Consider the following 11,417-nt stretch of genomic DNA (forward strand, 5'->3'; position numbering starts at 1 on the left):
ATATTGAGAATTGGAATGAGTGGATAAGAATATGACACCTTACTATCAAGCAAAAAAATTATGTTTGGTACCAAACATACCCATTTTTTTCTCTCTATATATATATATCTCGCATCGGTGTTAGATAGATTTTTATTTGAAGACAGAAACTATGTAATACAACACGGAATTAAGTAATATCCTATAAGATAAACTTTTATTAATAATAATGTTCCTTTTTTAATAACTCAATATATCTTGTAGCTCCTCCCACTTTTCTCATCACATTAAAACAATCTAACAACTTTGAATATGTTCACATGTTGAATAATGCAAAGATTGTTTAGCTAACGAGATGTTAAAAATAGATTGAGGAGCATCGTTTCAAGAATCATCACGCCGAATCATGTACCATTCGATTGAAGAATCAACAACTCTCAAATCAAAGAAGTCAATATGCTGTAAGAATGAGATTCATATGGTTGTTACCCGGTTGCTATCTCTTTATAAGGGGGAAAAAAGATGAGAAGAATCTCATGTTTTATGTTAGAAAAGAAAACAATATGCAAATAAGAATGTTACTCCAGCACCAAGGGGCTGTTTGTTTTGCTTCTTTTGTCCCTGATTCCCTGACAAAACTGACAGCTTGCTTTCTTCCCAAAATGCCCTTAAGGGGCTATTTGGTTGTTTTCTTTTGCCCCTGATTCCCTGCCAAAACTTACAGTAAGCTGTCAGTTTTGACAGCTTTCTTGCCAAAACGCCCTTTTTAGGGGCTGTTTGTTTTGTCTTTTGCCCCTGATTCCCTGTCAAAACTGACAGTTTTGACAGCTTTCTTGTCAAAACACACTTTAAAAAAACGTTTTGGTAAGAAAGCTGTCAAAACTGACAACAAGATGTCAGTTTTGACAGGGAATCAGGGGCGAAAGAAAACAACCAAACAGCCCCTACTATGAAAAACAAATGTTCGTCATCACTGTTTCCTAATCTACCATCTTTACCGAAAACTCCCCAACAGACAAATTTATTAATTTTCTCCTCACGGGAAGCTCCTAAGCCCGCAGAGAAGTTGGGTGGGTTTGGAGAATTAATTAAGAAATTTTAATGGCAAGGAGGAAAGTAAAGAAACAAATAAAAAAATTCCAAGTCAAGTGCAGCCCCCATTGCTCTCTCTCTCTCTCTCTCCTTCTGTCCAGATAGCGATTTTGGAAGCTCGACTCCAGCTGTCTCCAATTACCCCCACCCTTATCTTTCCTATTTATTTTCTAATTCCCCACTCTATAAATTATTCTACAGTCCCTATATTTTTTTATAAATATTTATTCACCCCTCCGATTTCCTCCTTCCTCCTCACTCTGCTCTCTCCTTTCCAATTTCATCACAGACCAGTTTTCAGCTTCTGTTGTTTGCTTGCTGGGTGAATAAAGCTGGCTTTTTTTTGCTTAATTTCGGTGCAGAAAGGAGCTTCCTTGGATAAAAAATGTGATTTTTATTGCTTGCCTCGTTTTCTTCTGCCTTTTCTCTTTCTCGGGTTTACTTTATTTTTCGTGTTTAGGTATTTGGAAGCCAAGAAGAAAACCCACTTTGACAAATAGTGATTTTCTTTTTCTTTTTCTCTTTTTGATGCAGTGGTTGGAGGTTTTTAGAGATTTGAGCTTGTTGTGAGGTGGGGTAAAATGGAGCCCAGGTAACAAAATCCATAAAGTTTCATAAAAATCTTGCAATTGGAGTGGTTTGCTTTGGGGGAAAGGAAACGCAATAATAGAGTTCTTAAAGCAGGAGCAGCAAAAGAAGAGATAAAAGTTAAAGGTACATGCTTTGCTTATCTTGTCTCTTCTCAATTTCCATTGCAATGCACATTTGGGTCTTTCTTCTTCCCAAATTTTAGTTGCATACCTAATTCATGTAGAACTTTTGAATTGAATGAATGAATCATGAAGCCAACCAAGAGAACCCACGAGTTGATTGTACATACCAGAAAAATCTTCAACAGAAAAAGAAAAATCAACAAAAAAGAAAAAAAAAATGGTAAAATGACTAGAAGAGAACCTCTGAATGTGAGAATCAGTCAGAATTGGAGCTGCAATCCAATCCGATACTGCTTCCACCAGGCCAATTGAACTCTAACTTACAAGAGAGATGCTGCCAGAACTTAATGGACAAGAAAATACCCACCTTCCACCTCGTCCTCGCATGCCCATAAAGCATAAATGGCACTTTTTCCTGCTTCAATGCTGCATCCATCGATTCCATCCTTCCCTCATCCAAGGGGATCGTCGATGATTGAACAATATAGTTCAGTGGCATCGAGTTATTCATGGGCACATTAAATGGATCAGCCCTTAGCTCTGCTAACTTTACACCCTGAAACCCCAAGCCGAAGCTTATATCATAGAAGCTTGCATCGGCCTTAACATTGTCGTTAACAGCCAACACCGTGAGGGTCATTTGGATATTGAGTAGGCCAGATTGATCATATTCAATTTTGTCGAGGTTTGCATATGTTACCTGTATGTAGGGCATTTTTGGCTTGTAGACCATGTAGACCACAAACACCACAATGCCTGTGATGATCACTGCGACTGCTAAGATTGCAAGAATGATCGCCACGAGCCAGACTAGTGGATGGGTGCGATCACCCTGATTGCTAATTAGCCTTGGCATCTAGAATTGGAGGGTGGATGCAGCATTTGGAATTGGGGATTGTTGTGTTGCTCCTATATTATGTGGATTGTGTTGTAGGTTTTTAGCTAATGAGGGTAGGGGCTTTTGCCATTGTGGAGGAGCTTGAAGGTTAATGAAGCTTGGTATCTTCTTTGCTGTGAGAGGGGGGTCTCTATTGAGGAATCTTGGTAGCTTTACTAATTGGTTAAAGGAAAATACCAAACTTGCATTGCTCCTACTAATCACTTGGCTTTTGCTTTTTCTTTCTTTTTTAGTTCTGTGTCTGTCATCATCAAATACTTCTCCTTCGTGGACACCTCTCGGAACAGGCACCTTTTGGCTTCTTGTCTCCTTTTCTCCTACCTCCAACTCATCCATTTGCTGAAAGTGGCATCCACTAAGAGATCTATACTATTGAAAGCCTTGGATAGTTTTCTCTCTGATCACCTCACTTTTGCTAAAACTGATTGACATATAAAGAAGAAGTAGCATTGCTGATTTCTTAACTTTGTAATGACAAGTTATGGCTGTGTTGTTGCTTACATACGATGTTTAATTTAACAAGGTTTGTAGATTGCTGAGGATATCTGGCGTGTAACCAGAGAAGTAGAGGAAAGGAAAAAAGAGAGGTGTTTGGACCCATTTGGTCTCTAAATATGTTCAACGATTCTCTGTTTTCATGTACTCATATAGTGCTTGATTGATGTTTGCTTGATACATTTTGTAAAATGACTAGAAGAGAACCTCTGAATGTGAGAATCAGTCAGAATTGGAGCTGCAATCCAATCCGATACTGCTTCCACCAGGCCAATTGAACTCTAACTTACAAGAGAGATGCTGCCAGAACTTAATGGACAAGAAAATACCCACCTTCCACCTCGTCCTCGCATGCCCATAAAGCATAAATGGCACTTTTTCCTGCTAACTAAAGCAATGAGATGTGATTTCTAAACGGCCACAGGTTTCTGTAAAGACAAAGCATGAACATAAATTGACACTGAGTAGTTTATGCAAGTCAAACATTATGTGAAATTAGAGTATATGAACACAACCATGCCTAACATAATGCAAAATGAGTAGCCACTGAATACACCAGCTACGCCTAACATGGCCATAATAACTTGTAAGTGTTTGAATAATTTTACCAACAGAAAATGACTTGGTGATCCTAAAAAGGGACTAACCCTTTTGACCTTTATGATTACTGTTGTCCACATGGCTAACATACAACATGATGCATCTCCTTCTGAAATTTATTAAACCTTATCAATTCACTCTTTACGCAGATGAATCGATATTTGTGACAATGATGGATCCCCAAGACTTCATCAGACTGTCAATTGGATCTCTGGGGATACGAATCCCAATGGCAGCTTCAAAACCAATGAAAGGTGCAACTCATGCAACATCTACCTCTATATACTGTTGTCAGATCAGGCTCCGAGGCTTCCCTATACAGACTGCTCAGATCCCGTTAATATCCTCTTCTGAGCCCAATCCTGACCCTCAAAACAACCCGATAATCTTCTATCTTGGGAAGTCTGATGTCAAGGCGTTAATGGCCTCTAGTTGCTTCCATACCTCCCAACCGTTTCTTGAGGTTGTGGTCTTTTTGGGAAGGAAGAAGGGATCAAATTGCAGTGTTACGAGCAAAAAGCAGCAGCTTGGGACATTCAAGGTGGAGGTGAGTCCTGAATGGGGTGAAGGGAAACCGCCACTGATTCATAATGGTTGGATTGAGATTGGGAAGCAGAAGCAGTTAGGGGGGAGACAAGGGCCGGAGCTGCATTTGAGAGTGAAGCTGGATTCGGATCCTCGATATGTTTTCCTGTTTGAGGATGAGACGATGTTGAGTCCTCAGATAGTTCAGGTTCATGGAAGTATCAAGCAGCCTGTATTCAGTTGCAAGTTCAGCAGAGAGAGACGGTAAGTAGCTCGGATCTTCTTTAGTTCTTCATCACTTATTTTTTATAGTTGCACAATGTTTAGCATAAGCGTACAGGTTTTCAAGTCAAGGATTTGTCAATGGTAATCTTTGGTCTGTTCTCTGTTGTTTCCTACTTCATGAATTGGCATTTTTCTCCATGCTCAATCTAGTATTGGAGAATTCTCTTATTTATTTGATCTTGAAAACGGAGTTCGATTTGAAAAAATTAAGGCTGGAATAGACTGAGCTAAGTTCAGTTATGATACTTCCCTCTTCATAGACTGTAAACTAGCAAGTGCTTTTAGCAAAGCACTGTATCTTTTGTTATTTTTTTATTTTTATTTGTTGCATCCCTCATACTAGTCATTGAACTTTACAGACTGTCTCTTCATGCGACCAGCACTTGTTACAGTATAAAGTTTTCTCCCGTACTCACCACAACTTCAGAGTTCTTGTGTCGGTAGACTTTGACATGATATTAGAGCAACCCATGTTCAAATCTCATTTGTCACGAATTTACAGTCGATTTTAAGAAAATTTGATATAACTGCGTGAGTCCAAAATTTCAGCCCATGAAAAAGACGCTCAGCTTCCGCCTATGGAAGCATGTTAGAATATAAAATTACACCCCTCAACCCTCACCATGAACACAGGGTCCTTTGACAGAAACTATGAAGTATAATTGAACTATCTGTTTTTTGTTTTTGTTTTCTCGTGTCATGTAAATAGAAGTCATAATATTGAGCATTGAAACATATATCTTTTGAAAGATTGGACTCTCATCCTTGCATATGTCTCCAACAGTGCATGTCAGCTCGACCCTTTAGGCACATACTGGTCAAACTCCAATGATGATGAAACCCAAGACATCGAGCAACGAAGGGAAAGAAAAGGCTGGAAGGTGATGATCCACGATCTTTCTGGCTCTGCAGCTGCCGCAGCCTTCCAATGCAACACGGCCTTCGTGGCGCTTCCTCAGGGTTCGACAGGTCGCTCGCGTCAAAACCCTGGTGCTGGCTCATTGTCCCCTGGCCGCGACCCCCCGCTGGCAGCGTCCGCAGCAGCTGGCATCCGGATGGGGCCGTCTCGAAGGCCTGGCGAGAGGCCTGGCTCCCGCAGACTTCCAGTCTGCCTTCGACTCTTCCTCCTTCCTGAAGGGCAAGAAGGAGGAGTTTTAGTATCAGAAGTTTTGGTAAGTGCAGGAAAGGGAGGGGAGTTTTTGATTGATATGGATAGGCAAGCTCCGGCGGGGACGCCGGTGCATTGTCCTCCGGGCACAACGGTGGAGGAGACAGGTGGGTTTGTGATGAGTTGCAGGGTTCAGGGGGAAGGGAAGAGGAGCAAGCCGGTGGTGCAGCTGGCGATGCGTCATGTTATGTGCGTCGAGGATGCTGCGATTTTTATGGCGCTGGCGGGGGCGGTGGATCTTAGCATCGAGGCGTGTAGGCCGTTCACGAAGAAGATGAAGAAGGGGATCAGGAGTTCTCTGTTGTCATAGCAGGGGTGGGCTTGTTACTGTACGTAGAATGCTCAGCACAGAATGGGTATGGGAGCTATCTGTGTGAGCACTGACTGTAAAGATAATCACCTGGGGATGACATTTCTTTGGTTGATAAGATGAGCTTTTTGTGCCTGGAAATGGAATAACAACTTTTTTTTTTTCCTTTCATGGCAGAGTCCGTTAAATTTTTACTCATCCGCTCTGGCCTTTGTCTTGAATGATTTTGAATCTTTTTTAACTGGCTGTGGAAGCTATTTATGATATCATTTTTTCTTGTCACTGACAAAATAAAAACAAAACTATATGATAAAATAACTCGCAAAGATGGGGGGTGCATGTTCCAAAAAAAAAAAAAAAACTACACTGTTGAGAGTGGGATTTGAACCCACGCCCTTTCGGACCAGAACCTTAATCTGGCGCCTTAGACCAACTCGGCCATCTCAACATTTACGCTTTGGGTTAAATTGCTAATATTTAAAATATGTAGTTAAATTGCTAATACATACCCTGAGAGATTATAAACTATGGACCAAATGTATACATGCAAGTTTGGGATAACAATATATGAAAATGATAATATTTTATAGGGGAAAAAGTGCACTTTCATTCGAGAAAACATAGCCGATATATCCAAACTCTTTAACTCCAGAATAATAAAATTGAACACAAAATACACCAACACTTTACAGAGTTTCATGACTAGTTGTTTGCAACTTTGTTTGCCTCCCGCTCGATAAAGCCAAACTCGTGATCGATAAATGTATCCGCTTCACATTTTATTAGATTTGCAAATAAACAAATCTTAATGCAAATTGAACATACACAATAATGCTAGTTCGTTGCATCAATAATTCGCCAATTAAATTTCCATTCCAAATTCGACGCACATTCATTCCTAAATCAGCATATAATGAAGCCTCAAGCCTGCTAGTACAAGGACTTTGCACATTTCGTAAATATATTTCAATATCACTAGAATTTTGTTTTCAGTCATTTAGCTTCGGCCACCCAGTAAAAAATAAAAATAATAATTTTACTTATATACTGATTAAAAGTAGAAAAGTGATCAACCCGGAGAGACAAGGAATAGAATCTCGTTGAAAAGGAAAAAAAAAAAAAGTTTGAAATTTTTACATCGCGCTGGCGCTCTACGTGGGTGGTAATCCTCTGCACCCAAGCAAAGCGTCCAATATCCTCATTTTTGTCACCCTCTGGCGATTCTGTCTCTCCGTTCATCTCGCTCTCCCCAACTCCCCCCCCGGGCTGATGAGCCCCCCCCCCCCCCAAAAAAAAAAAAAAAACAAAAATATCTCACGCTTAATAATTAACTTAATAGTAAAACCCGATCAAGCCTTAATTTTGAGTTGCGGGGGCTCTCAATGCGATGACGATGAACTCCTTCGTCTGATATCCTTCAATCTCTCGCTGCCGCCCAAGAGTGGGTCCCTGCTATTCAAAGAACCCCGATGGGCCAGCTCAACCGGAGGCCGCGACCGCCGACGCCGGTCACCGGCGGAGCTCCGGGCCTGAAACGCGGCCTCGGCCTGCGCACCGGTGGCCGGTGACCGTGGCCGTTCGAGGCCATTCGATGTCGTGCGTAGGTCTCATCCCTAAGGCCCGGCCTTTATTATGAGGAGGCCATTGAGAAGGTAATTTAAAAAAAAAAAAACTTCCGATTTTTTGATTATCTGCGGTTTTTTTTATGTTTTTTTTGGATGGTGTGGGCAGGTGATTTATAGGTGCAGGTTCATGGCGATACTTGGAGTGTTTGGTTCTTTGATGGGTTCTGTGCTCTGCTTTCTCAAGGTAACCCACTTACGTATGGTTGTATCCGTGTGTTTGATTCCTGTGGCTCTTTTGTGCCCTGCACACCAGTTGTTTGTCATTTTGCTTCACTGAAGTAAAACGATTAGTATTACACATAAACATGTGAAATTTTGTTTGGGAGTCTTGAGACGCTGTGGTATGACCAATGTAAGTCTATGTCCCCAGTACCACAGCCCTCTAAGGAATGAACCACCATCCTTCTTTTATGATTGTTGCCAACAAAGGTTGCATGACTTGCTCTAATTCCTTGCCGCGACAATATTCATTATTCACTGCACTTCCAGTTAAGTTCAACCTATATTGTCCCATATCTATTCGCAAAGCTAGCGCCATTTATCTGCGTCTGCTACGTGGGATACTGCTCTTCATGTCCATATGACCTGTCGATTGAAGCTCCAACTGGTTATTGCAACTGCAGGCACTGATGAACATTTGGAATCTGAGGAAATCATTAATCAAATCCGCCGGTAATGGTTTAAATAGGATTTTCATACCTTATTCTGCACGTCATGGGTACCCTTAACCTTTTACTTCTGGACATTTCCATGAAATCTTGTCCTCCGCAATGTAGCTAGCCTGTACCGTGTTAGGCCAGCTAGAGTAAGCATCCTACTGGGGGCGGCAAACGGGCCAGATTGGCCCAAAATTCGGACCGGACCAAGCCAATGCGGACCTGGACCCCAGGATCATACCAGGTAGACCTGAACCCAGTAGGCCTTGGCCCGGGTGTCAGCCCGGATTGGCCCAGTCTCTCCCCTTCGATTCCCATGTAAAACATGTGTATAATAAACTTTTTAGCCCACTTGACGTGGGGCCTAGGTGATTCGTAGATGGATTCTTCTGGGTGTTGAAGTTCGTTTTCATTGGAGGTCGGCTAGGATCACAGGTCACTTATTCCCTTGACCTACGATGATGCGATCAGTCAGTTTTCACCTCTTTATCAGGTATTGACAGTGCTTTTTCTTTATGATAATTGCTGTCTGAATCTCTCCCCTTATTGCTCTTAGATTGACTCATCACTGCCTTGTTGGCCCTTGCCTTTTTCTAGTAACTCTAGTCTCGGATTTTGTTGGTCTAGTGCTTTCCAGGCTCAGGCTAGTTTCTTTGTGGCTGCAGCATGGTTTGTGATCGGGCTAGTATTTGGTGGGTTCTTTTGGGGCTTGGCCTACTGCTGTTTGATTAAGGATAATGTCTTTATTGTAATTTGTTTCCTTAGGATAGAAAAGCCGAGATAACTTCACAAACTTTATATCATCTCTAAAACTAACATCCGAAAGGTGAAGGGATTTGTTTTTCATTTTGTTTTACGTTATTTAACACCAAAGGAAAGCTAGATTAACTATTTGCTCTTTTATTTGAGTTTAGATGCTTCCAGAATTGTCATTAATTTGCAGTACTTAGTAGATACTGTTGGCGAACATTGTGGGTGTTAACTCATTTAGATAAGTTGACATCATTAATGATTGCTGCAGGGTTGCGTATATGTGCTAAATTCCTTCATAGAATACACAGCAGGCAGTGGAAAAGTGATCTTGATGGTGGTTGAAGCTATTGGTGAGTCCAACATCAAATTTAACGGAACCACTTTGAATTTGTTGCATCCATGTGTTTCTGGACTCTCTTGTGTGAGTGGATTATAATATCATTCTTGTAATTTTGCACATATTTGGTATTTTTTTATTTACAATATTTATTACCTGGAGATTTTAGTGGGAGTGTGCTTCGTATCTGTAAGTTGGTTATAGTCTATTATTTCTCAATTAAGTTTAATGAAGACAATCGGTGAGCCAGGTAAATATTAAATAAAAAACATGAATATCTGTTAACGCTTGATCTTAGCTTTAAAATGGGCAAACGACAAGGTTGATCCTGTTTTTAAGAAAAAATATGTGATAAGTTCTGCCAGGTGGATGTGAATTGAGACTTTGTTCTATTAACATTTTGACCTATTGTAGTCATACATTTTTGGATATGATTTTTTGTGAAAAGCCAAAAGCAGAAGTGCTGGCTGGTGCTGTGAAATGAACCTGTTTGTGATGTATGGATGCCAAACAAATATGTACTAGGTGTTGACGCGGTTTATCAGCTGAGCTGACATGGTTTTTGGAATAATACATGACTAACTGATCCTTTTACTTCACTTGCAGATGTCTATCTTATAGGAACAGTAATGCTTGTCTTTGGTATGGGTCTTTACGAGCTCTTCATTAGCAATCTTGACATTGCTAAGACCTCTTCTTATGGATCGAACCTCCTTGGATTATTCAAACTTTCGGTAAATCTCATTACTTAAGTTCACCTATGCTTCTACAGTATGTCATTTAGGCTCTATGCTCCTCATGACTGCTTTAAAACTTAAATCTTTCTCACAATGGGGGTATGTGATTTCTCCTAATTGTTTTTTCCCATCTATTATGTTAGTTTCTCAGCCCATCTGTCAACTATTATTGTAGGAACGGCCAAAATGGTTAGAAATTCAGTCAGTAAATGAGCTGAAGACAAAGCTCGGTCACGTCATTGTGATGGTTCTTTTGGTTGGGTTATTTGAAAAGAGCAGAAAGGTGACAATATCTTCATCCACAGACCTGCTCTGCTTTGCAGCTTCTATCCTCCTATTATCCAGTTGCCTCTATTTGCTATCGAAGCTTCATTCCTCCAAATAAAGTAAACATGCCTGATATAAGGTATAACTTGTCTTTTTCATGAAGGTATGTAAATAAGCTTTTTAAGTCGCAGTATGGTTCCTAGATATTAATATGTAATGGGACACAATGTTTCTGGAAAAGGTAAGAGAGTGGGATTGTGTTCATTACTTAAAAAATATAAAATACAACACAGAGATGGCTTCCTGCATATAATCATGTCAATGTATTCTAGTAAAAAAATGTACAAGTCTCTGTCACACATTTTTCTTTTCCTCGTTATCGTTATCCAGACTCAAGCTGGTTTCTCTTGGGAAAGCTGTGTCAAACTGTAGCTGTTACACTTCCCTCATGGGATATGCATAAAATATCTGGTATATTGACAATTCTTATGATTAATTGTAGCTTGTATCTTTGATGGACATAGAATGAATAATTTAACAGCTGAGTGTTCTTGGGCGGAAGCAATTTCAGGATGAGTGACCTTTTGGAAAGTTCGTGCTCAATGTGTAGAAAGATAATGGAGTAGCGTCAATCAGAAGTGCATAGAATTAAGTTCCACATAGAGCTAAGCATACTATAAGGAGCAAACTGCAACTCCACATAAGGATTTGCTTGTCTTTGCTGCTCCAATCTGTGAGAGACATCTTTAGAATCCATGACGTTACCTTTAGAGTGCCATATCACTTGGTGGAGTGAGTATGGTGAGGGCGCCGTATTTTGAATTGGATAGTCTTATTATGTTACATGCACACAAGAGGGACCTTTGACTGGGAGAAGGACGTAAAGATGAATGACCATATATGGATGAAGAATCATGATTTGAACATGGGACCAAAATAAAAACCTCAAATTTGAGAGTTTCAAGAGTTGTAGTTGT

General features: G+C 40.4%; 3 protein-coding genes and 1 non-coding gene across 4 annotated transcripts; 2 read left to right on the forward strand and 2 right to left on the reverse strand.

Annotated features, from left to right (window-relative positions):
* On the forward strand, positions 1,087 to 6,263 carry LOC109819833. Its single transcript, XM_020385763.1, is given in 6 exon segments — positions 1,087 to 1,458; positions 1,606 to 1,785; positions 3,927 to 4,566; positions 5,372 to 5,534; positions 5,537 to 5,689; positions 5,691 to 6,263. Coding segments are annotated over 4 exon segments (1,311 nt in total). The 5' UTR covers positions 1,087 to 1,458; positions 1,606 to 1,785; positions 3,927 to 3,946; the 3' UTR covers positions 6,066 to 6,263.
* Positions 1,896 to 3,196, reverse strand: LOC109819834. The gene has a single exon (XM_020385764.1). It carries the CDS (start codon positions 2,638 to 2,640, stop codon positions 2,041 to 2,043), a length of 600 nt encoding a protein of 199 aa, XP_020241353.1. The 5' UTR covers positions 2,641 to 3,196; the 3' UTR covers positions 1,896 to 2,040.
* On the reverse strand, positions 6,433 to 6,513 carry TRNAL-AAG. Its single transcript has one exon. It is a non-coding gene; the product is annotated as a tRNA-Leu (tRNA).
* Positions 7,535 to 10,812, forward strand: LOC109819398 (UPF0114 protein in repA1-repA2 intergenic region-like). The gene is made up of 6 exons (XM_020385112.1): positions 7,535 to 7,629; positions 7,684 to 7,717; positions 7,797 to 7,874; positions 9,368 to 9,449; positions 10,043 to 10,170; positions 10,349 to 10,812. The coding sequence occupies exons 1-6, from the start codon at positions 7,535 to 7,537 to the stop codon at positions 10,556 to 10,558; spliced, it is 627 nt and encodes a 208-aa protein (XP_020240701.1). The 3' UTR covers positions 10,559 to 10,812.

The sequence above is a fragment of the Asparagus officinalis genome, chromosome 8 (genome assembly GCF_001876935.1).
Source record: "Asparagus officinalis chromosome 8, Aspof.V1, whole genome shotgun sequence".
Classification (NCBI taxonomy): domain Eukaryota; kingdom Viridiplantae; phylum Streptophyta; class Magnoliopsida; order Asparagales; family Asparagaceae; genus Asparagus; species Asparagus officinalis.

Bases quoted from the DNA above. Each gene is read 5' to 3' on its own strand.
- LOC109819834 (XM_020385764.1), bottom strand. From the start codon at position 2,640: ATGCCAAGGCTAATTAGCAATCAGGGTGATCGCACCCATCCACTAGTC.
- LOC109819398 (XM_020385112.1), top strand. From the start codon at position 7,535: ATGGGCCAGCTCAACCGGAGGCCGCGACCGCCGACGCCGGTCACCGGC. The intron at 7,630-7,683 runs GTGACCGTGGCC...CTCATCCCTAAG, and splicing joins GGCCTGCGCACCGGTGGCCG to GCCCGGCCTTTATTATGAGG. The intron at 7,875-9,367 runs GTAACCCACTTA...TGATTGCTGCAG, and splicing joins CTGTGCTCTGCTTTCTCAAG to GGTTGCGTATATGTGCTAAA.